General features: G+C 38.8%; 1 protein-coding gene across 1 annotated transcript; it reads right to left on the bottom strand.

Annotated features, from left to right (window-relative positions):
- Nucleotides 1–1,780: 1,780 nt before the first annotated feature.
- On the bottom strand, nucleotides 1,781–2,983 carry LOC148571946 (uncharacterized). The gene is made up of 3 exons (XM_088507345.1): nucleotides 2,768–2,983; nucleotides 2,267–2,341; nucleotides 1,781–2,218 (listed from the first exon to the last, which is right to left on the bottom strand). Exons 1-3 carry the CDS (start codon nucleotides 2,981–2,983, stop codon nucleotides 1,781–1,783), a joined length of 729 nt encoding a protein of 242 aa, XP_088363471.1.
- Nucleotides 2,984–25,472: the final 22,489 nt, after the last annotated feature.

Here is a 25,472-nt window from a genome sequence, read left to right as displayed (position 1 = left end):
TTTTCCTGAGGTTTTCTACTGTTTTTAATTATTCCCGCACAGCACCGGATACACTTAAACCGGTTTGATCGATTTGGGTGCCGGTTTGCGGTTTTACTCGGTTTTTCGCAGAAAATACATTTTTTGACTCAGAAAAATCTACTGAGTCCAAAAATCATATTTAAATCCTCCAATTCTTATTCTAAATTTTTGGATCCAACTTTGGACAATATTAATTATTTAATGAAACAGTTAATTAGTTGCAGTTCTTACATTCTCCCCACCAAATAAGAAATTCTGCCCTCAAAATTTAGTGATTACCTGAGAATAACTTGGGGTAATCCTTACACATCTCAGACTCCAATTCCCAAGTATGCTCTTCCACTCCTGCTCGCTTCTGATGCACCACTATTTTATGATATATTTTGGACTGAATTGAGTGGGTTTGTGTCACCTAATCTCACATTTATTCATGTAAATTGCATGTTTTTCATTTCCTTCCTAGATTGTTAATTTGTAATTCTACTTTATACCATTCGATGCCGTGATATGTTTGTTAAGTGTTTTCAGGTTTATAGGGCATGAATGGCTTAAAGGATGAAGGGGAAGCATATTAAAGTGGAAGAAACACAAGAAACTAAGGAGTTGAGAAGCAAGGAGCAACACGTACGCATGGCTGACGCGTGCACATGAATTGGCGCATCTCACAGTGACGCGTACGCGTGACTGACGCGTACGAGTGACAAGCGCAGAAGTCCAGCGACGCGTACACTTGACTGACGCGTATGAGTGGTAGAGCGTCACGTGCTACACTCATCAGAACTCGCTGGGGGCAATTTCTGGGCTATTTTGGATCCAGTTTCAAGCCCAAAAACACAGACTAGAGGCAGGGGTGTAGCTGAGATTGAAGACACTGCACTTTTCATTTTAGTTTTAGTTTTAGTTTTGAATTTTAAAGAGAGAAACACTATTTCTCCGAGGGTTCTCAGCGTTCTTAGTTTTTCTTTGGATTGGATTTGAAAAAGCTGCTACTACCTTCTATTGAAGTCATCAACTCTATAGTTTGCTTTTCCAATAACTCAACTACTCTTTTCCATTTAATTACTTCATGTTCATATTTGGATATTGTTATTTTTGAGTTCTATTAATGCATTGAAGTATTTTTATATTTAATTCTACTGCTTGTTTAATCCCTTTTAATTAATCGTCATTGTCAATTTTGATTTTATTAATTTAGTTTAATTGCCATGTTTTTTATTTACTCCCTTTACATGTTTGTGAAAATGGCACTCATGTCAATGGAGTAGATATTCCAACTTGGCTTTGGAGTTGATTAATTGGAAACCCTTGAGTTGGAATACTCAGGTATCAATTTGTAATTGGGAATTACTGGCTAACTCATATTTCACTAACTCTAATCCTTCCCTAGGAAGTGATTAGGGCTTGTGAATCAGAGTTAGTACTACCCACTTGACTTTCCTTTATTAGTTAGAGGATAACTAAGTGAAAGCAATAAACTTTTACTATTATACTTGGGAAAAATCAACAAGGATAGGAACTCCAATTTTCACTTCTAGCCAATACGTTTTATTTCAAATACATAACACCTCTTGTCATTATACATTGCTTTAATTTTTGGTTATTTATTTTTTCTGCTCTCAACCTAAAAATATTAAGAAAAGTCCTGATCAATAATTTACATCACTGTGTCATCTCTTTAGAAAATGACCCGGGATTCCACTTCCGGTTATTTATTCTTAATTGTGACACACTTCTAAATTGATAGTGAAAATTTTGTCAGTTAAGACTGTGCTTGCAATGCCATTTTAGAAAATAATTTTTGGAAATTCTTAACTGGCATTTTTCCACCCATCAGCTTCCAAGCAACTTTAACCAACTGAACTTCTTTTTCACGTAACTTCTTTACATTGGTGTCGTCAATACGCACCGGCGTTACTTGAAAAGTCAAGTTCTCCCTCAACTCAACCGACTCGGGATCCAACACATGAGCCGCATCCGACGTGTACTTACAGAGTTGTGACATGTGGAATACGTCATACAAGTTAGACAAGTGAGGCAGCAAAGCTACTTGATATGCCACCGGCCCAAATCGCCTCAGAATCTCAAACGGTCCTATATACCTCGGATTCAACTTCTTTGTTTTGATTGCTCTTCCAATCCCAGTTGTTGGTGTAACTCTCAGAAATACATGCTCTTCAAATCCCAATGGTTTCCTTCTCTAATCCGCATAACTTTTTTGTCGACTCTATGCAGTTAAAATCTTCACCTGAATCTTCTTAATCTTCTTAGTAGTCTCTGCTACCAAATCAGGAGCCAAAACACTTGCTTCAGTAGTCTCATACTAACAAAGTGGAGATTGGCACTTCCGTCCATACAAAGCCTTATAGGAAGCCATCCCGATGCTCGCATGAAAGCTATTGTTGTACGCAAACTCCACCAATGGCATGTAACAGTCCCAACTTCTGGGTTGATCCAAAACACACGCCCTCAGCATATCTTCCAACATTTGAATAGTCCTTTCCGACAGGCCATCCGTTTGTGGATGATATGCAGTGCTGAGACATAGCTTCGTACCGAAAGCCTTTTGGAAAGCTCCCCAAAACCTTGTTGTGAATCGGGGATCACGGTCTGACACTATGCTCGATGGCACACCGTGCAATCTCACAATCTCCTTGATGTACAATCTTGCCAATTCCTCCATAGAATAGTTTACTCGGATAAGCAGAAAATGAGCGGATTTGGTTAAGCGATCCACGATCACACAAACCGTATCAAATCCTGACCTAGTCCTTGGTAAACCAGTCACAAATTCCATTGCAATTCCTTCCCACTTCCACTGAGGAATATCAAGTGGCTGTAACATTCCTGACGGTTTTTGATGCTCTATCTTTACCTTCTGACAAGTCAGGCACTTAGACACAACTGTAGCTGCATCACCTTTCATCCCAGGCCACCAGAACATCTTCTTTAAGTCATAGTACATCTTCGTACTTCCTGGGTGAATGGAAACCCACTTTTGTGAGCTTCCGACAACAATTCTTGTCTCAGACTCCCGACATTCGGCACACAAATTCTCCCTTTATACCTCCAAATTCCTTCACCATCCCTAGTGAATTCTCCATGCCTCTTCTTACCAATTGGTTGAAATAATTGTTGAAGCTTTTGCTTATCTTGCTGAGACCTCTGAATCTCTATTTTAAATGTACTTGAAATCTGTAACTGATTCAAACAAGCTCTTCCGGCAACTTCACCAATATCTAGCTTAAGATCCACAAACTAATCCACTAACTCCTCTTCCTTGATTCTCATCCAAGCTACTGTTAAAGACTTCCAACTCAATGCATCCGCCACCATATTCGCCTTCCCAGGGTGATAACTCAATTCAAAATTATAATCCTTTAGCAACTCCATCCACCTCCTCTGACGCATATTGAGCTTTTTCTGATCAAAGATATACTTGAGACTCGTATGTTAAGAAAAGAAGCTAAACCTCACTCCGTACAAGTGGTGCCTCCAAATCTTCAATGCAAACACAATTGCCGCTAATTCCAAGTCATGAGTTGGGTAATTTACCTCATGCAGTCTCAGCTGACGCGATGCGTATGCCACCGCATTCTGGTGTTGCATCAACATGCAACCCAAACCCTTCAGTGATGCATCACAATACACCTCAAACTGTTCATGCGGTTCCGGTAAAATCAAAAGAGGCGTTGAAGTTAACCTTTGTTTCAAGGTCTGAAAACTTTCTTCACATTCTGATGTCCACACAAACGGCGCCTCCTTCCTTGTCAACTTGGTCATCGGTAGGGCAATCCGGGAAAATCCTTCAATAAATCTCCGGTAATATCCGGCTAAGCCCAAAAAACTTCTGACTTCCATCACCATCGTTGGTCTTTCCCACTCCATCACCGCCTCTACTTTCAAAGGATCCACCGCTATTCCTGCTTTGCACACCATGTGACCTGATGAACAGATTTTTGATGGTATAGAATTTCACAATAAGCTTGCGTCGCTTGGCAATTTTGCTTCCACGCGTATGTGTCATGTACGCGTACACGTCGCCACGCGACTTCCAATTCATGCGTGCGCGTCTGCTGCGCGTGCGCGTCGATGAATGCATCCCAAATCCTTAATTTTCCATGGTTCCTCCACCTTGCATGCTTTTCTCTTCATTCCTTTGATCCATTCCTAGCCTTTTGAACCTGAAATTAGTAACACACACATCAAGACATCTAGTGGAATCAAAGGTGAATTAAAATTAACCAATTAAGGGCCTAAAAAGCATGTTTTCACTCTTGAGCACAAATTAGGAGGAAACTATGAAACCATGCCATTTCATGGAATAAATATGGGAAAAGGGTGATAAAATCTCCTAAATTCAGCATAGAATGCACCGAAATAGTGGTGCATCAAATCTCCCCACACTTAAACCAAGCATGTCCTCATGCTTAACTCAAGAAAGAGACAAGGGTATCATCATTTATTCAAATGTAAACTAACTATATGCAATCTATCTAAATGCAACTATCTAAATGAATGCAATTACTTGGTCAAAATAAATCAATTCTCAAGAAAACCAATATAAGCATAAGGGCTAAGGGTATTAACAACCAAGCCAAACCACCATTGAAAAGATGATCATAGGAGGAAATAGGTAATTGAGCAATCGAACCCTTACCGGATGTGTATCCGCTCTAATCTCTCAAGTGTATAGGGATTGATTCACTCAATTCTCCCCTAATCATGCTTTCCAAGATTTATTTTTCATCTAACAATCAACAATTATTTCATGCATGTATACAATTATAATGAGGACTTTCCATAGGTTGTAATGGGGCTAGGGTCAAGGTAGGATGCATATGTCTAAGTGGACTTGAAATTTGAATCTTTGATAAGCTTAAACTTCCCACCTAACCTATATAACAACCTATAAAAATTCAAAGCTAACCTAACTACCCATTCTTCACTTTTTCACACATGCATTCTTTTCTTGATCACAACTCATATGCATTGATTATTATTGGACGTTACTTTGGGACATTTTGTCCCTTTTTTATTATTTTTCTTTTTCTTTCTTTTTCTATTTTTTCTTTTTTGATATATATTTTTTTTCTTTTTATTTTCTCATTTTTTTCTTTTTAAAAACCAAGATATATACAAAAGTATCAATACATATGGTTTTACATCTAATTGACACATGAGTATGTACCCGATTCCCAAGATCTTCAATGAAAATACAAAACACACCTTCTCAACCAATGTCCCAAGTTTTTCCACACTTGAATGATATACACACTCACTAGCCTAAGCCAATCAAAGATCCAAATAAAGGATATTTATTATTTTTTGCTTTAAGTCTTGTAATGTGCTAATATTAGAACAAAGTGGATTAATCGTAGGCTCAAAGTTGGCTAACAATGGAAGATAAAAGGTAGGGCTATTTGGGTAAATGAGCTAAATGAAATAATGGCCTCAATCATATAAATGCATGTCTACACAAAATAATGAACATAAAGAATCAAACAAATCAAAGATCATAATCATAGAGAGAGAATAATGCACACAAGAAGGAAGATAAGTGGTTATAAGATATAACCACACAATTAGGCTCAAAACTCACATGCTTGTGTTCTTAGCTCAAAACATGTTCCACAAGATATAATTCAAGCAAGTTCAATGAAAAATTTTTACTCAAATCAATTGGGGTGCCCTATAGATAAATTTCTTGAAAAATTCATTATTTTGACTAAGCTTAATATTATATATATGCAAAAATAAGAAAATGGAACTAAAAATCCTAAAAGACCTAAAAAATGAAATGCAAAAGTATTGGGATTAGAAATTTGTCACCCAAGAATGCCGACTGGTCGGACGACCTCCCCACACTTAAAAGTTTGCACCGTCCATGGTGCATGCAAAGATGAGCAATGGGGTATGGCCACTCTCCGGATTGCCACCTTCAGCTGGTAGGCCAACCGGTTGCTGCATGTTCTTTGTCCCGCTTCTATTTTAGCTTATAATGACTCATCCTGAAAATAAAAGACAGGATAGTAAGGAAAGTAAATGCAAAAGCAAGGAAGCATACATTGTTGGAATGAGGTAATAATCACTAGAATTGAGTGAGTGACCCAATGTGTGACATTAATAAAACAGGTGTGTGAGTTCTAAGATGCATGCAGTCTAGAACATACACTAACATAAAAAGAACTATGTCACAGTTACACAAAGAAAGTATGTACTTCACTCATCCTAATGTGCTTGAGATGCTCTAAACTCGTGGTATATGTCAACCAAACAAGCAATAAAGAAGCATGAAAGCATTCAAGCCAAAAACATGTGGATGCATATGATCAAGAAACATACTGCATTAAGATAAATGCATAACATCCATCAAGAAATTACCTAATTAAAAAAGAGGATTCAAATCACATGGTGGCCAAATCATGCAATTCAAAAGATTTAACATGCTTCAAGGCAATGTCATTCACTTGGTATACACAAACATTAAGCATTAAAACTCACACCAAGTAACAATTTGTAACCTCAACAAAGAATCCCACAACGAATAACAACAATGATTATGCTAAAATACTTCGGTTAGTAATAAGTAGCAATATATAGTAAACAAAATCAATAATCCAACACTTATTATGAAAAATAGAAAATTAAACAAAAATAAAACTAACTAAATTGCTAACTAACTAAACTAGCTAATGGTTAATGGTATTTGGTAGTGTTGGATGAGGGTTAAGAGAATGGAAGAAGAGAAAGAAGGAAAGAAATGGATAGAAGAGAAGAAAAGAAGAGTGATGAAACAGGCAATCCACGTGTGCGCGTGTAGCGACAGCGTACGCGTGGTGATGGTGAAATGGGTGCCACGCGTACGCGTGAGTTGCGCGTACACGTGAGTGAAGGCACAAAGTTCGCACACTTCACGCACAACTCTCGGGTTTTTGGCTGGGAGGTAAAATTTTTGAATCCACGCGTACACGTGGGTGACGCGTGCGCGTGGATTTTCGAAAAAACTTGGGTCACGCGTACGCGTGGGTTGGTGCTCTGTTTTTCAAAATTTTTCTATGTTCTTGCACCAAACTGATGAGATATTTTGGTGAGAAACGAATCTCTCACTAAACATCACAATCCAACTGGCAAGTGTACCGGGTCGTATCAAGTAATAAAAACTCACGGGAGTGAGGTCGATCCCACAGGGATTGAAGGATTGAGCAATTTTAGTTTAGTGGTTGATTTAGTCAAGCGAATCAAGATTTGGTTGATGATTGTGTGATTTGCAGAATGTAAATTGCATTGAAGTAAAGAGAACAAGAAATAAATTGCTGAAACTTAAAGAACAAGAAATTAAATGGCAGAAACTTAAAGTGCAAGAAATGTAAATTGCGGAATCTTAAAGTGCAAGGAATATAAATTGCTTGAAATGTAAAGGGAATTGGGGAATGGATTTGCAGAATTTAAACAAGGAAAAACTAAATTGCATCAAACAGAAGAGGGCAAGGGAATTGGGACTGAACCGGAAATAAAGCAGAAGAGTAAATGAACATAAGAAGCAGTAAACAGGGAATTGAAATGAGAAATTCAGATCTCAGGACCCAGAGACTAGAAAACCAAGTCTAGATCTCAATGCCTTCCTAGATCCAACAAGAACAATAGCAAGGAAATTGTAAATTGCAAAGAAAAGAGATGAAGATCAAGTAACAGAAACAGAAATGCTAATTCAATTAACAGTAAAGGAAACAGAGAGATCTAAGATTGAGATTGAAACAGAATTTCTTCAACTCTCCAATCCAAGATCCAAGACAAAAGTAAAATGAAATTAAAAGCAATGGAAACAAAGAAATTAAAGTTCACTCAAGTTCAAAAGCTCTCCGAAAACTATATTGAAAATTCTAAAAGGAAAGCTCTCCGAAAACTATATTGAAAATTCTAAAAGGAAAGCTCTCTGAATAACTTGAATTCTATCCTATTTATACACTTTCCAAAATGATCTTCAAGCCTTGAGTTGGGCCTTTGTTCTTGGTGAAATTGGGTTGAAAGAGGCCTTGGTTGATTGCTCTTGAAGTTTGAAGAAGAACCAAAGTGAACCAATAGAACCGGTTTTGAAGTTAGCCATAGTTGGACCTAACGTTTGAGCCAAAGTTAGGGGTCTAACTTTGGCTCCAACTTTTCATAGCAGCAAGCAACATTCTACTGGTATGAACGTTGGTGCCAACGTTAGGGGTCTAACTTTGACCCTAACGTTGGCCTTGTTTAGTGCTAGTGGCGCTAACGTTAGCCTCCAAGTTAGGGGGCTAACGTTGGCGCAAACGTTGGCCTTCTCCCCCTTTGTAATTCAGGTGCCAACGTTAGCCTCCAAGTTAGGGGGCTAACGTTGGCGCAAACGTTGGCTGGCCCAGGGAAGAAACTCTCAAGTTCCAACGTTAGCCTCCAAGTTAGGGGGCTAACGTTGGAGCTAACGTTGGCCTCTTCCTTGCATGTTCATGTGCCAAAGTTAGCCTCCAAGTTAGGGGGCTAACGTTGGCTCAAACGTGGGGAGCCCAGGGAGTAAACTTCATGCCCAACGTTAGCCTCCAAGTTAGGGGGCTAACGTTGGGGCTAACGTCATGCCTCCAGGTTCAACTTCCATTCTTCACTTCTAGCCATTCCTCTTTGCTTCAACCTTTCTCCAAGCTTTCTTCTCCTATCATTAATCAACCAAACTAATCAAAGCTATGCTCAAAATCATGAGATATTCATTCTTTCATAATATGCAACAAATATAGCACAAAACCTCATGAAATGGCATGAATTCATATATGGTTGGTTCAATCAAGGGAAACATGAAAATCTACTCAATTAGCTTGCTTGTAGCTCAAGAAAGTGCATAATTCTAATGAAAACAAAAGAAAAAGACTAGCTAAAATAGGCTAAGATGACTTGTCATCACAAACCAAGCATTTCAAACCTCCAAACAGCTACCAAAACACCATAAAACCTTATTTAACATACCAAACTACTAACTAAACTCAATAAACTAATCAAAACATGAAATTAAACCAATTCTACCAATATGTACAAAAGGGAAAAAGGAAAGATGTTACCATGGTGGGGTGTCTCCCACCTAGCACTTTTGTTTATTGTCCTTAAGTTAGACTTTTGGGGAACTCTTCATCAAGGTGGCTTGTGCTTGAAGCTATCCGTGAACATCCACCAACGCTTGAGTCTCCAATAAGCTCCATTCTTCAAAATTAATATCTTCAAGCTTTGATGGAGTTCTTCACAAACCATGAGCTCCCAAAATTGATTCTCCTTGTGCGATCTGGGATCCCACACTTTGTTTTGACACCCGTCTTTAAATTGATCATCATTAATCCAACCGAGTGTAGAGCAAGATGAATTCTCAATGAAGCACCAAAATCTCCTTCTAGACCCCTCCAATTGAGCACTAGTCCAACCTTTGTACCTAACATTCTTCTCTTGCGCTTAATCCCACAAAGTTTCCTAAGTTGTCCATCCATTTCAAGCAAGCTGTAACGACCCAATTTTTAATATGTCTAGATCATACCGAAAACTGAGTGCTATCAATTTGTCTTCCTAATTATTATCTATTATTTATCATATGAGCCTGATTCGTTGTTAAACGCGTAGTTAATTTGCGTGGTGTATATTTTTTTTTTTTTGAAAATGTTTGGATTAATAGGCAGAATCATTTAAAATCAATTCACAAGTAATAACAGATAAAACAGTTATAAACAACCACACAAAAATACGTCACAAGTAGTTGATAACATTCGGTGACTCAGCCTTTATTAGCATATAGACTGTTAGTTAGAACACCCCTAGATATAGCTAAATAATATCTATATACATATATGTACATACAACATCCCAGGTCCTGACCTGTTCAAGAGGTCCCTAAGCTGGCACCTAGGCTAGCCTAGACTCTATACTCACCTAGTCCCTCTAAACTACTAAAGCGAGGGAAAGTACGTTCTAGGTCTTCAAAACTCAAGTCAAGTGGAATGTCATCAAAAGATAGAACATCATCTGCTACTCCTCTACACGATCAGAATTTTCTATAGGACGTGTCTCTGGTACCTCATGAAGTAGCCACACAATAGGAATCTCGTACACAGGATTTAGGTTAAAGTGCGCTTAGGAACGGGGTGCAGACGTTGGCTGGTCTCACAGTATATACATATAATCAGAGAACGATAATCACCCTAGACTAAGAAGACTATCTAGAGCAGAATCCTCTTCTTGCGAACGGTCCTCAGCGAACTATGGTAAGGTACTCTTACTTCCATCTGAAGGGGAAAGGGTGAGAGAAGGGGTAAGAACTGGGGAGTTCTTAGTAGGGTCGGGGTTATTAGTTACATTCATTTATTTGGGGTCGATTAGTAGACGAGTAACATAATATAGTGAAGCAGTAAACAGAAGATAAAGATAGAACGAGAAAGTAGAGACAACAAAAAGCAGAACACAAACAAAGAATACAAGAAAATAAAACACAGAAATAGCATACGAGCAGACAAACATAAAGAAGTAGATCACACACAGAAAGGAATGCAACAGAGAATGATGCGCAGACAAGAATGATGCATGTCTAGCCCTAGCGCAGGCCATGAGCTCATGTGTCGGTTGGCTGCCCGCAATCCCGACATTTATCCGGTCCGGAGTAATCCCGATTTCCCAAATACGATTTTCCGTTCCTAAATAAATGCGCATATAATAATAGCCGCTCATTTGAGATAGCCTCTGCTTACTGCAGGAAAATATATATATACTCTACTCTGCTCTGGGGAAGCGGAAAATAGTTGTAGGTAACTTAGTTTCCCTACCGAAGCTCTGGGTTGCATTAAGCAACTAATATATATTAAATATAGCTCTGGGTTGCATCAAGCAACTAATATATATTAATATCTCTTTATTATATTACTTTTCTCTTTATATCTCTTTACTCTGTTCTGGTTTCTCTTTTCTCTATATCTCTTTACTCTGTTTTAATTACTCTGTTCTCTGTATCTCTTTTCTCTTCTCTGATTACTCTTTTCATCTGTATCTATGTTACTCTTTTTCTCTTTATCTCTTTACTTTATTCTGGTTACTCTGTTTTCTGTGTTTCTCTACTCTGCTCTGATTTCTCTGCTTAACGTATGTATTTAAAGTTTATGTAAATTTCGGTATGAATAGTTTGCCAGTCCCAAGTATAGGTTCATTAAGTCTATACTGAAACGGTTTAACTTTTCATATTATACCTAACCCTAGTCGCAACTCAAGGACTAACTATGTTGCCCTAGTTCGTTCACTAATTTCTGTCTGTTTTTCTGTTATTAAAACTTTACAGACTTTTCTTTAGTTTTTATCTTTTCTTCAAATTTTTATCTTTCTTTTATCTTTGCCTCACTAATATGTTCTTACCACTCCCTAAGTGTTTTATGAAGGTAATTATGAGATTCTGCGCTTAAAGTTGTCTTTCTAAAGCTTTTACAGAAAACTGCCTTTTCTGCATTATTTTATTATTTTTATTAAAATATTATTTTTAATTAAATATTATTATTTAATATTTTATTATTATTTATTATTTTATTATTAAATTTTCGAAAATTAACTTTACTTTAACCTTTAACCTTTAAAATTCACTTTTTACCACCCGTAACTTTTAATATTTCTACTTTTACCACCCTAACTTCCAAAAATTACCATATAACCCCTTAAACACCAAAAATTTTACTCCCTTGCCCTTTCTAAGATCTAAAAGGTGTTCTTCAATGTTCTTCACCACACTCAAAGTGTTCTTCATGTTCTTCATAAATTCTTCAGATTCTTTCTCTGTTTTTACCCGTTTTTCAGTCTTTTCAGCAACCGATTTTTACCATAATTCAAAATAAAATTGCAGCCACTAAAACCCCATCTTTTCTACATGATTTCAACACCAATTGAACCTCAATTTATGCTTAGGGTTTCATTTTTCCAGCTGCCCAAGAACATGAACTTTAAAGCTTGAATTTCATCAAATTTCATCAAAAAATTTCACCAAATTTTCACCAAGAATCAGTCATATATGCAACCAATTTTTAGCACAGCCAAATAATACAACATTCACACCACTCAAACACAAATAATCAAGATTAATTTCGTGACACCCTACCTGGTTTTGCTGCTCCTAATTCGGTTAAACTTTCAAGTGGTCCTTAAGCCCTTTTTCCTCCTAAATCACATCAAGAACAACTTTAAATCCAAAAACTCTCAACTGACCAAATCTCACTCAGTATGTTAGGAAGAGATATCTCACCTTAGACTTGCTGGAAATTCACGTTTCTTGGCCCTCAAGTCAAGTTAAGCATGATTCCTAAGGAAGAACATCAAGAAAACACATGTTTTGCATGGTTTTCCTTGAAAACCGAATTGAAATGGGAGGGAGACAGCCATCTCACCTTATTTCCATCCTTGATAAGTTACATGGTTATGTAGAGGAAGAAGAGAGGATCATTTTGGTAAAATCGGAGTTTTGATTTGAGTTTTAGTTCAGAAGAAATCAAGCTTTGAAGATTAAGTGTTCATGAAAGTTTCTCTCTTTTCTCTCTTGTTATTTTTGGCCAAAACGATGAAATGAGACAGCCTTGGAGTTCTTGGGGGTGTAAGGTGAGTTGTGATTGGTTGGCTTGGAGGTGGATTAAAATAATATTAAAATATCTCTGGTGTACAACTATTAAACTAGGTGTACCGGAACACTCGTAAAAACATCTCTAAAAATTTTTTTCTGAGCTACTAGCATAAATGACACTAGTAATATATTTATTATGAGAATAGAACATGTATAATGAGGCCTCAGCATTGCTAAATTCATCAGAGAGTGCTGGTGCTAAGCTGCACCAGTAAACCGTAAACCCGGTTAAACCGATTTTCTATTTTTAACAAAAACAGACCAGGTAACCTTATAATATCATTCAAGCATATTCTTATACTAATATAATGATAATATTATACTATTATCTCTCTCCTCTCATGAATCGAGTCCGATTCATCAAACAGAGACTATTTACGAAAATCAGAATCAAAACTGCCAACCGATACGGTTCAAAAACTAGGTTCTTCGCGATTGCATTATCAAGCTTGCCTCAGAGGAGGTTCTAGCTTAAGGATGACATAATGATAATTAGGATTGAGATGCTTGATGATATAGCAGAGGTGTTCCCTTTACTGATCTTCCGGAGAAATCCGTACTTTCAGAAAAGATCTCATGTACTCGAAAATCAGGGTTGTTACACAAGCCATATTCGAGTGGGACAATGAAACTAATAGAAATAACTTTTATCCACTCAAATGTAGGAATAGAAGATAACCTAGGCAAAGAAGCTTCCAAAGATCTTGACAAAGCATTTTCAACTCCCGTCCTTCTTTTTCTAAGGACCTCCACCGCCTCACAAGACTTTTTAAATTCAAACCTTTGTTCATCAATTTCATCCAACTCTTCTCCATCACTCAAATCATAAATGGGAGGATGAGAAAAATCTACCTCCACAACACTTTCAAATTTACCGGGAGAAGGTTTTTCAATGTCAAAGGATTCACCACCAAGAAGTTTTGATGCTTGATCTTTATCACCAAGGGAACTCAACTCTTGCTCTATCCCGTCTAAGTCTTCATATAGAATATGCCTTGGAGGTTGTGCACTTTCCTCCTTAACATCAACTTCAATCTTCTTGGAGGGGTTTTCTTCCACTCTAAGTTCCCATGGAGGTTCTGCATCTCCTAAGTCTTCCACCACTTCTTCTTCTTCTTGAACAATCATCGGTTCCTCTAATTGTTCTAATACAAAATCCCACTCCTTATTCTCCACCGGAGTTTGTAACCTCTCCTTCATACTATTCTCTTCATTTGATTCTCCATATGTAGCAATGGGAGTTCTTTGAGTGCTCAAACATAGAGAGGCGAATCTATTTGCCACCTCGATCAAGGCGACCGTGGATTCTAGCACCTCCCTTTGCATTTCTCTTTGTCCTTGAAGTAGCAAAGTGAGAGAATCATCCATTGGGGCTTGGGGTGGATAGGAGGGTTCATTATTTTAGAGGAAGGGGTCATGATAGGATGGTGGTTCTTCTTGGTAAAAATATGGAGGTGTATATGAAATTTGTGGTTCTTGGGAGTATTGATGTTGGACTTGTAGTGGCTCTAAGGATTTTCTAACATAATGGTCACAAGGATGAGGTAAGGGTGATTGGTTATATAATGGATAAGGGTCATAGGAAGGCATTTGGTGAAGAGGGGCTTGTGAGTATGGTTGAGGGCTATGTTGAGGATGAGGCTCATAGGCATGTGGTGGTTATTGACAAGTACAATAAGGACTACCACATCCACTAGATTGATATGCATAAGGAGTGGAATTATACCTATACGAAGCCGGAGGAGGCAGTTGCCATGAAGATTGAGCATATGCTTGAGGCTCCTCCCACCTTTGATTGTTCCATCCTTGATGCCTATTCTCATTGAAATCTCCTCTTCCTACAACATAGTTTGAACCAAACTCATAGCCAAAAGGATGAGAATTCATGATAGCAAGAGAGAATAAGAATAAAAACTAGAAACAATCTCTTATGCCGCCGCCGCTACCTCGACAGGCGGGATCCAACCACCATCCCTGCCGGGCGCATAGCGTCTCAACAATCTCAATTTAAAAATATTACATCAGTGGTTTTTCAAAAATTCATCATTTCAGTATACCAACGATTCATCAATGCAACTCCAAGTTCTCGACTCATCTCAACCACTGTCAATTCATAATTTCCATTCCGAACTCATTAGTTCATCAGTTTCTCAATTCATATATTATTCTTCCTTCTCTCTCCACCAAACCCATCCTCAGTACACCAAAAACCTAAGCCTCCGTTCTCTAACCTTTCAAGGTAATACCAAATAATTCCACCCAAGACCTTCTCTATGTTTTAGCATCCAAAAACAAGCCAAAAAGTCTTAAATAGGTGTCACAGATGTTTACAAGCTTGTTGGGAAGGTGAAACAATTAAAAACATTATTTTAGTTGAAAAACAGGGCATGTGCGTACGTACAGGGTTGTGTGTGCGCACACCCAGGAAGATTTTCAAAATGTGTGCGTACGCATAGAGGTGTGCGTACGCACAAGCCTAAAATTTTTCAATTCTGTTTGCTCGCACAAGGCATGCGAATGCCCTCAACAGAATGCACCTTCCAACGTGTGCGTGAGCACAAGGCTGTGCGTGCGCACAGCTTGCAGAACTTCGTTGGTTGTGTACGTGCACAAAGTGTGCTAGTGCTCCCATACCTTGGCTGATTCCCAATATGCACAAAAATCCAAATTGAGTGAGATTCATGCTTCCAACCACAACTAAGTCACCAACCAACTCCAACAAGCATCAACAATCACTCCAAAGCTCCAATTAAATGCCAACAATCTCAATCTCAATCTATATACACATAATTTATAATAATTCAACCTAGGGTTTATCAAATCCACAAAACCGCAAGAGATTTGAGTTTACTCACCTTACCAAATGATGATTAGGGCAAAACCCAATAATAATCAAGAGCTAGAGTGTACCTAAATACCCAAAATCACAAAATTTCACTCAATACAAAACCCTAAAATTTCAAATTTTTGGAAGAAAGAACTGAGAGATATTTAGTGATTTCCTTATCAGTTCCTGGGTGGATTTTTTTAGAGCTCTCCGTGAGGATCGGAGCTCCGTAGCTCAAGTTATGAGATTGGGAAGTTGAAGATGAATAGTAACAATGGGGGGTTTCTCTCCTTCTTCCCCTTTTCAGCTGCATGTGTTGTGTTTGTGTATGTAGTGTGCTGAATGGGTTCATTTAATGAACTTATATATGTTAGGGTTGGGCCCAACTTGGGCCCGGTCCAACCCGTTAGTATTTTTAGCTCGTTTAGCGAAACTTTGGGCCAAACCTTTAAATTAAATGCCCGATTTTTTATTTCTAATATTTTTCTGAGGTTTTCTAATGTTTTTAATTATTCCAGCATAGTACCGGACAAACTTAAATCAGTTTGACCGGTTCGGCTGCCGGTTCGCAATTTTACTCAGTTTTTCGCAGAAAATACATTTTCTTACTCAGAAAAATCTATCGAGTTCAAAAATCATATTTAAATCCTCCAATTCTCATTGTAAATTTTTGGATCCTATTTTGGGCAATATTATTTAATTAAACGGTTAATTAGTCGCGGTACTTACACTACGAGTTTCTGGGACATCAGGTCGGGGTCTATGCTAGGCATGTCGGAGGCTTTTTAGGTGAAGAGGTCGGAGTTTCTTCTTAGTAGATTAATGAGTTGTTCTTTCATATTTTCCTCCAAGTTAACCCCTATGTTTGTTGTTTTTTCAGGTTGTTCTTCGATTTGTACTTCCTCCACTTTGCCTCCTGGATGGGGGTGTAGTTCTTCTCGAGTTTGGACTCTGCCCAGTTCAATTGTGTTGACCTCTTTGCTTCCAAGATTGACTTTTAAATTAAAACTTTCATTGTAGCACTTATGTGGTAGCTTCTGATCCCTTTTAATAGTGGCAATTCTTTCTGCTGTGGGAAACTTCATACAGAGGTGAGGTGTGGAGACAACAGTTGCAAGTCGGTTCAAGGTTTTTCGACCTATTAGGGAATTTTATGTCGAGGCAATGTGAACCACAATATAAACAATGCCGAACCTCTTCGACCTTGCACCTTTTTTAAAGGTAGTGTACAAGGAAATGTATCCAAGATGTCAGATTGGCATGTCTTCCAGTCTGAAGAGGTTGTTGAGGTATTCCTTTAGATCCTTTTCTTCCAGCCGGAGTTTGTCGAAGGAGGGTTTGAACAAAATGTCTGCTAAGCTACCCTAATCTATCAAGGTTCTATGGAGGTTGGCGTTTGTGAGGATCATTATTTTCACCACGGGATCGTCATGCCCAACTGTTATCCCTTGAGCATCTTCTTTAGTGAACGAGATGGTGGGTAAGTCGGGCAGTCTGCTATCTTCCATGACTTGGTACAACTCTTTGAGGTGCTTCTTCTGTGATAATTTTGACATTCCTCCTCTAGTGAATCCCCTATTGATCACGTGTATGTGTTACTCTGGGGTCTGTGGTGGACGCTCTTATCGTCCTCCTTCCTCTTCCCTCATTTTCTTCCTTGGGTCGTGTGATCTGTCAGCCATGTATCTATCTAGTCGGCCTTCTCTGGCTAGCTTTTTTATGACATTCTTCGAATCGTAGCATTCGTTGATGGAATGTCCATAGATTTTGTGGTTGGTAGCATGAATCTGACTCCGTACGTTTCGCACAGATAGACCGGTAAGTATACCAGGTCGTCCAAGTAATACCTCAGGTGAGTGAGGATCGATCCCACGTAGATGGTTGGTTTGAGCAAGGAATGGATACCTTGCAGATCTTAGTCAGGAAAATAGAAAATATAGTTGTCACGAGAAAACGCATAAAACAGATAAATAAATAAAATGTTACTAGATAGGTGTGAAATCAATGGTGATAGAATGGTTGAGGCTTCAGAGATGCTACTTCCTTCTGGATCAACTTTTCTCACCATCTACCCCAAATTCTGATTGATTCATTCCATAGCAGGATGTATATGATTAACCCCGGGTAAGCAGTCATTAATCTCCTTTGCTTCAGATCAAAGGCCGGGTTAGTGGTCATCCAATCTAAACGGGGGTGAAACTCTAGCAGTCCATTCCCTTGGTGATCCTACTCAAAACTCCACAGACAAGGTCGGATCTTCCAGATCAGAGAATACTACTTCCTTGGTTCTAGCCTATACCACAAAGGCCCTAATCTCCCCGCACCTCAGCTAACTGATGTCTCGAGAAGTCCCAAACAAAGCCGTGGATTAGCCGTCTAAGAGATGTATAATCAAGCTTGTGGTTCAGTAATATCCCATCAAGGACTCGCAAGAACCCATGTGAATAGGGATGACGGTCAAGTTACACTCCCAATTCGTTAGGATGAAGAACGAAGATACATCTTAGAATAGAATCAAGCATAGTTTGAAATAGAATAGTGATATTATTAATCCATAAGAATCAGCAGAGCTCCTAACCTTAACGATAGGAGGTTAGTAACTCATACGGTACAGAAAGTAATGTTCAAAAATAAGATATTCTGGAGAGATCCTAAACATGGTTGATCTTCTCCTATATATACTAATCTGCTAACTAAGAATTACAGAAAATGAGATAAACTAGTCTTGGCCGTGACCCTAAGCGCTTTGTTTTCCAGTATTACCACCGGATACATAAACGCCAAAGACACTTAACTGGGTGAACCCTTTCGGATTGTGATTCAGCTTTGCTAGAATCCCCAGCTAGTGGTGTCCAGAGCTCTTAAGCACACTCTTTGCTTTTGATCACGACTTTAACTGCTTAGTCTCAAGCTTTTCACTTGACACCTTCACACCACAATCATATAGTTAGGGAAGCAGCTCATTTGAACTGTTCAAGCTAAGATTTTATTTCTTTTAGGCCCTCCTAACCATCGATGCTCAAAGCCTCGGATCCTTGCTCTTGCTTTTTGGTTTAAAGAGCTATTGGCTTTTTGCTCTTACCTTTTGGTTTAAAGAGCTATTGGCTTTTTCTTCTTTTTATTTCCTTTTTTTTCGCCATTTTCTTTCTCTTTTTTTTTCTCGCTGCTTTTTCTTGCTTCAAGAATCAATTTTTGGATTTTTCAGATCACCAATAATACTTCACTTTTATCATCATTCTTTCAAGAGCCAACATTCTCAACTCCAACATCAAATATGCACTGTTCATTTATGCATTTAGAAAATAAACGCAATGCCACCACATCAAATAATTGAACTATTCTTATTATATAACTCGAAATTTATGCATCTTACTTTTGTTTTCCAAATAAAATTTTCTTTCAAGCAAGGTGTGAGATGCATGGAATATTTCATAGCCTTAAGACATAGATAAATATGATCATGCACTAAAAATAGACAGTAAGATAAAATACATGGAAAATAGAAAAGATAACTTAAGCAAACAGGAGATAAAAGGAACGGATCCACATTAGTGACGGCGACTGCTGCTCCCTCTAGAGAAGACAATGGACCGCTTGATCTCTTCTATGTCACGCCCCTGCCTTTGTTGTTCTTCCCTCATAGCTCTTTGATCTTACCTCATGACTCTTTGATCTTCTCTTATTTTGTAGAGGATGGTGGAGTGCTCTTGATGTCCCATCCTTAGTTGATCCATGTTGGAGCTTGATTCTCCTAGAGAAGTATGCATTTGGCCTCAATAGCCTTGGGGAGGAAAATGCATCCCTTGAGGCATCTCAGGGATTTTTTGTTGAGGCAGCTCCATATGCTCTTGTTGAGGTGCATGTGTAGCCTCTCTAGTTTGCTCCATCCTCTTCTTAGTGATGGGATTGTCCTCCTCAATGGGGATGTCTCCTTCTATGACAATTCTGGCTGAATTGCATAAGTGACAGATAAGGTCGGGGAATGCCAACCTTGCTAAGGTGGAAGGCTTTTCAACTTTCTTTTACAACTCTTGAGGTATCACCTCATGTACCTCCACCTCACTTCCAATCATGATGCAATAAATCATGATGGCTCTGTCAATGGTCATTTCTGGCTGATTGCTAGTAGGGATGATAGAGCGTTGGATAAATTCCAACATCCTCTAGCTACAGGCTTGAGGTCAAGCCTTCTTAGTTGGACTGGGTTGCCTCGAGTACCCCTTTTCCTTTGAGTTCCTTCCTAAAATATGTCTGAAAGGACTTGTTCCAGCCTCTGATTAAAATTGACTCTCCTATTGTAAGGATGTGGGTCTCCTTGCATAATTGGCAAATGGAGCGCCAACCTTACACTTTCTGGGCTGAAATCCAAGGGTCGCCCTCGGACCATGGTGCTCCAATTTTTGGGATGTGTGTTCACACTAGTGTCATGATTTTTAGTGACCCATGCATTAGCATATAACTCTTGTACCATCAAGATTTCAACTTCTAGAATAGGATTGGTTAGGACTTCCTAACCTCTCCTTCGGATTTCTCGTCGGATCTCCCAGTACTCATTCTTTTTTAGCATAAAGAGGATTTCGGAAATTACCCTTTTCTTTCCCACTACTTTATAGAAGTGGTCTTGATGAGCTTTGGTGATGAATCTCTCCATCTCCCAAGGTTCGGAGGTGGAAGCAATTGCTTTCCTTTTCCTCTTTCTAGAAGATTCTCTGACTTTGGGTGCCATAAGTGTGAATGGAAAGAAAAAAAGTAAGGGTTTTCCAACACCAAACTTAAAAGCTTTGCTCGTCCTCGAGCAAGATATGAAGAAAAGAGTAGAAGAAGAAGAGATTTGGTAGAGAAAGGGGGAGAGGAGAATTCGGCCAAGTGGGGCTTTAGTGTATGAATGGTGTATGTATGAAGGGTTGGAAGAAGGGGTATTTATAGGGGTGAATTAGGGTAGGGTATGAATGAATGGGTGGGAATTAGGTGGGAAATTTTGAATTTGAAGTGGGTATGGGGTTGGTGGGAGTTATGATGGTTTTAGGAAGAGATATGGATGTGATTGGTTGAAGGTTTATGGGGAAGAGTGTGTATGGAAGAATGAAAGTATAAGAGAGGAAGGTGGGATAGGTGGAGATTCTGTGGGACCCACTGATCCTGAGGGGCTAGGGAATTCAAATTCCCTGCCCCTTGTGGGCGTTGAATGCCCAACTCCTGCTCCTGGCTGGCATTCAACGCCAGCTATATGCTCCTCACAAGGTGTTGAATGCCTATTGGGGTCCTCCTTCTTGGCATTCAATGCCAAGTCTATGCCTTTGTTGGGGCGTTGAACGCCTATTCTCTACTCCCTGGCTGGCGTTCAACGCCAGCAATGCTGCTCCTCATGGGCGTTGAACGCCCACTCTAGCCCCCTTGTCTGGCATTCAACGCCAGCAAGGTAGCTGCTGTAGGGTATTCTGTTTCCAGTTCTGACTGTTTCTGTTTCTGTTGTAGCTACTACACTTGATCACAAACTTAAACAAATATAAAAATTAAACTGATATAACTGAAATAAACTTAATAAAAAATAGAAATAAGTTTAATTATGGTTAGGTTGCCTCCCAACAAGCGCTTCTTTAACGTCACTAGCTTGACGGTTAGCTCTTTACAGAGATGGAAAGGGGCTCAGAATTTTGCCCCTTACAGTGCACTTCTTGCATGTGCTCTCATGGATGAGTTCCACATGCTCAGAAACAGGATCTTGTTCACAGTATGTGGAATGACTGGGTTGTCAGTGAAGACAACTCTCATGCCAGGTGAGAGGCCTTCATTGGGGATCTTCTTGTCCCTCCAGCCTTTGGGTACCTTTTTCTTAGTACCAGTGTTTTCAATGCTTGATAATGGCTGGCAAGACCAAACTTAGAATTGGTATCTGGGGGCTCTATATAGCTTTGCACACAGAGAGAGGTTTGGAACACTAAGTGTTGCACAACTGCCTCTCTTTTGTCAGAGGGAGAGTTGGGGTTAGGCATCTTGAACAAGATGTGGTCCTCCCATAGCTGTAGAATCAGCTCTCCCTTTGCTACATCAATGATGGCATTGGCAATGGCTAGGAAAGGTCTTCCAAGGATGATGGATTCATCCTTGTCTTCTCCAGTATCCAAGATTATGAAATATGTAGGGATGTAAAGGTTCTCAACCTTTACTAAGACATCCTTTACCAGACTATATGCCTTTTTCATTGACTTGTTTTCCATCTCTAGTGAGATTCTTGCAGCTTGCACCTCAAAGATTCTCAGTCTCTCCATTACAGAGAATGGCATAAGGTTTATGCTTGACCCTAGGTCACACAGAGCCTTCTCAAAGGTAATGGTGCCTATGGTACAGGAAATTAGGAAGCATCCGGGATCAGACAGCTTTTGAGGTAGTTTCTATTGAACCAAGGCATTGAGTTCCAAAACAGAGTCGATGGTCACGGTTTTTTACAGTAACCAAAAAGGGTTTATGGTCACGATTTTTCAAAAAAGGGTGACCTAAAAGGGTCTATGGTCACGATTTTGGGGGGTGACCTAAAAGGGTCTATGGTCACGGTTTTGGAGGGTAGCCTAAAAGGGTCTATGGTCACAGTTTTGGGGGTGACTTAAAAGGGTTTATGGTCGCGATTTTTTACAGTGACCAAAAAGGGGTTATGGTCACAGTTTTTCAAAAAAGAGTGACCTAAAAGGGTCTATGGTCACGGTTTTTGGGAGGAGGGGGGGTGATAAACCACTATTTTATGGTTTATCTTGTGCTCAATTGAGTGGATTTTATCAACTCTTTACCCACTTATTCATACTATTTGCATGGTTTTACAATTCCTTCCTGATTTTGTACTATAATTGAAAACATGCTTCTTTGATCTTATATTTTCTTATTATTAATCCTCTCTTATTACCATTAGATGCCTTGATATGTGTGTTAAGTGATTTCAGATATTATAGGACAGGAATGGCTCAGAGGATAGGAAGGAAGCATGCAAAAGTGGAAGGAATACAAGAAGTTGGAGAAATTGCTAAGCTGTCCAGCCTGACCTCTCTGCACTCAAACGGCTATAACTTCAGCTATAGAGGTCCAAACGACGCGGTTCCAGTTGCGTTGGAAAGCTAACATCCAGGGCTTCGATATGATATATAATATGCCATATTTTCCCTGACGCTAAGCGACGCGACCGCGTGCTCCATGCGGCCGCGTCGCAGTGACGAAAATCAGCGTGTTTGAATTTGCAGCCAGCGAATTCTGGGCTGTTTCTGACCCAGTTTGCGGCCCAGAAAACACAGATTAGAGGCTATAAAGTGGGGAAATGCATCCATTCATCCAAAAGCTTTTCATATTCACAATTTTAGTTTTAGATGTAGTTTTTAGAGAGAGAGGTTCTCTCCTCTCTCTTAGGATTAGGATTTAGGATTTCTCTTAGTTTTAGGAGTAACTCTCAATCCCAGGTTCAATGTTCTTTTACTTTATATTTATCTCTTATTTTCAGATACTTTAATGCTTATACTAGTTATGTTGCCTATTTGGCTTATGCTACATTCACGTTATGATTTTCTTTGAATTAATATTATTTGAGGTATTTCAGTTATTATTGCTTTCTTTTATTTACATGATTATTGCTTCCCATCTGAAGGCATTTTTATTCCAGTAGATTTACTTTTTCCCTTTTGGTTTTGGTTAAGAAATCAGTAACTCAGGAGTTATCCAATTCAACAGCATAATTGATACTTGTTATCTTGCCAATTGAGTTGAACTTCAATAATCCCAATCTTTTCTTAGGAAATAAATAGGATTCGAAGATCAAACCAATTTGTCCCTTGACTTTCCTTTGCTTTAGTAAAGGTCAACTAAGTGGAATTAAGATTCAACTTTCATTATTATTGATAAGGACAACTAAGTCTGGACTTCCAATTTCTTATACCTTGCCAAGAGATTTTATTATTATTATTTTATTTTACTTGTCATATAACATATTCCCTCCTTACTTCCAAAACCCCCAATTTACAATCTTCATAACCAATAATAAGAACATACTTCCCTGCAATTCCTTGAGAAGACGACCTGAGGTTTGAATACTCGGTTATCAATTTCAAAGGGGTTTGTTACTTGTGACAACCAAAACGTTTGTATGAAAGGACTTTTGAAGGTTTAGAAACTATACTTGCAATGAGGATTTATCCGCAAATTTCTAGACCACGCAAAAGTCCTCTCATGAAAATGGCGCCATTGCCAGGGAATTGCAAACGTGTGCCTTTTTATTGGTTATTGTAAATATTTGCTTTTAAATTGATTTATTTTCGAAAAAAAAAATCAACTTTCAATTTTCAATTTAAAAAAAAAAATTCAATTTTCAAAATTTAAAATTCAAATTTAAAAAAAAATTTCAAATTTTAAACTTCAATTTTCAAATTTAAAATTCAAAATTCAAATTTTAATTTTTAAATTCAAATTTTTTTTTCAAATTTACTTTTATTTTTTTTTGTTTTTAAATTTTTATTAACTAACTATGAATTCTCACCCCTCTCGCTTTGAGTTTGGTTCTAATAATGTTGAAAGGAATGGAAGCTACAGCAGGAACATGCATCAAGGTCAAAACAGTCAAGGATGGATGGAGCCAAGAGGATCTGATCAACCTTTTAGGCAACAACACCCTCCAAGATATCATGGGCAAGGACCACTCAACAATGCATACCAAGTTGATAGATATGGTGGACCCCCTTGTGGTTACCAACAAGCCCCACCCTGTGCTTATAGACCATCCTCTCAACATAGCTTCAAACCACCACACTCACAAGCCACCTACAACCATTCACCTCCATATGACCCTAACCCGTATCCACCATACCAACCACCTTATGAGCCAAATGAACCATACACAAAACCACCACCTTTCCAACACAACTATTCTCATGAACCACCTTCCTATTATGAACCCTCTCTCCCAACCAATGAATCCTCATATCCACCCCAACCTCCAATGGATGACAGACTTCGTGTTATTCTTCAAAGGCAAGAAAGGATGAATAAGAGTGTGCAAAATTTTGCGGCCACCTTCGGCGAGTTAGTAAATATAATAGCTTCCCAATATCTGAGCACTCAAAGAACTCCCATGGCTACATGTGGAGAATCAAAAGAAGAGCAAAGCATGAAGGAAACACTAGAAACTTCGGCAGACAATGAGGAACATGGCTTTGTATTGGAACAAGTGGAGGAAGCCATAATAGTTGCAGAGGAAGAAGTGGTTGAAGACTTAGGAGATGCAGAACCTCCATGGGAAAGTCCAGTTATAGAACCCCCTTCCAAGACGTTTGAAATTGATGCTGAGGAGGGTGTACAACCTCCAAGGCATATCACAGTTGAAGACTTGGAAAAGGTTGATCAAGCAATGGAGATTCAAGAAGAAGAAGCACAACCTCCCATGCCCTTGGAAAGCAATGAAGAGGAGATGGAATTGGAAGAAAGCTACCAAGAGGAAGAGGTTGAAATTGAAGAAGCTTGCAAAGAGGTGGTAATTATCAGAGAAGAGCAAAAGGGAGTGGAGCTTGCAATTTCATTAAAAATACCTCCCTCTAAGTTGCCATCATCCTTCACAACATTCAAGTGAGTAAAATTCATATCCCTTAGCATTCTAATTCCACTTGAATATGGGCTACTGGAGATGGATGGTCAACTTAGAACACTTTGTGGCAGTAAGAGTAAGAGGAAGATGGTCAGTGGTAAGAACTATCCTGCAAGGTTCATTATGGTTGGAAGCTTTAAGTTTAAACGCAAAGGTTGGTGTAAAGCTCAATTGAATGGGTCTAGGAAGCTGTTTGGTAGCTGCAGTGAGAATTCAAATTACTTATCACTTAGTTGGAAAAATACAGATCCCGAAAAAGATGGGTGTAAAAGCAAGATTTGAGATCCTGGAATCTGTTCTGACACTTGTTACCCCGGGAGCCTAAGAATATGTTTGAAGCTTCTTAAGAGCTTACATGCTTAGCTTAGGACCCCGGA

This window comes from Arachis ipaensis, chromosome B3, assembly GCF_059453495.1.
Source record: "Arachis ipaensis isolate K30076 ecotype BB chromosome B3, ASM5945349v1, whole genome shotgun sequence".
Taxonomy (NCBI): domain Eukaryota; kingdom Viridiplantae; phylum Streptophyta; class Magnoliopsida; order Fabales; family Fabaceae; genus Arachis; species Arachis ipaensis.
The sequence above is the reverse complement of the archived record's forward strand: the minus strand, read 5'-3'. Positions and strand labels throughout refer to the sequence as shown.

Bases quoted from the DNA above. Each gene is read 5' to 3' on its own strand.
- LOC148571946 (XM_088507345.1), bottom strand. From the start codon at position 2,983: ATGTACTATGACTTAAAGAAGATGTTCTGGTGGCCTGGGATGAAAGGT. The intron at 2,342-2,767 runs GTTTGTGTGATC...CCACTTTGTTAG, and splicing joins CTAGGTCAGGATTTGATACG to TATGAGACTACTGAAGCAAG. The intron at 2,219-2,266 runs GTGAAGATTTTA...TATGCGGATTAG, and splicing joins AGAAGATTAAGAAGATTCAG to AGAAGGAAACCATTGGGATT.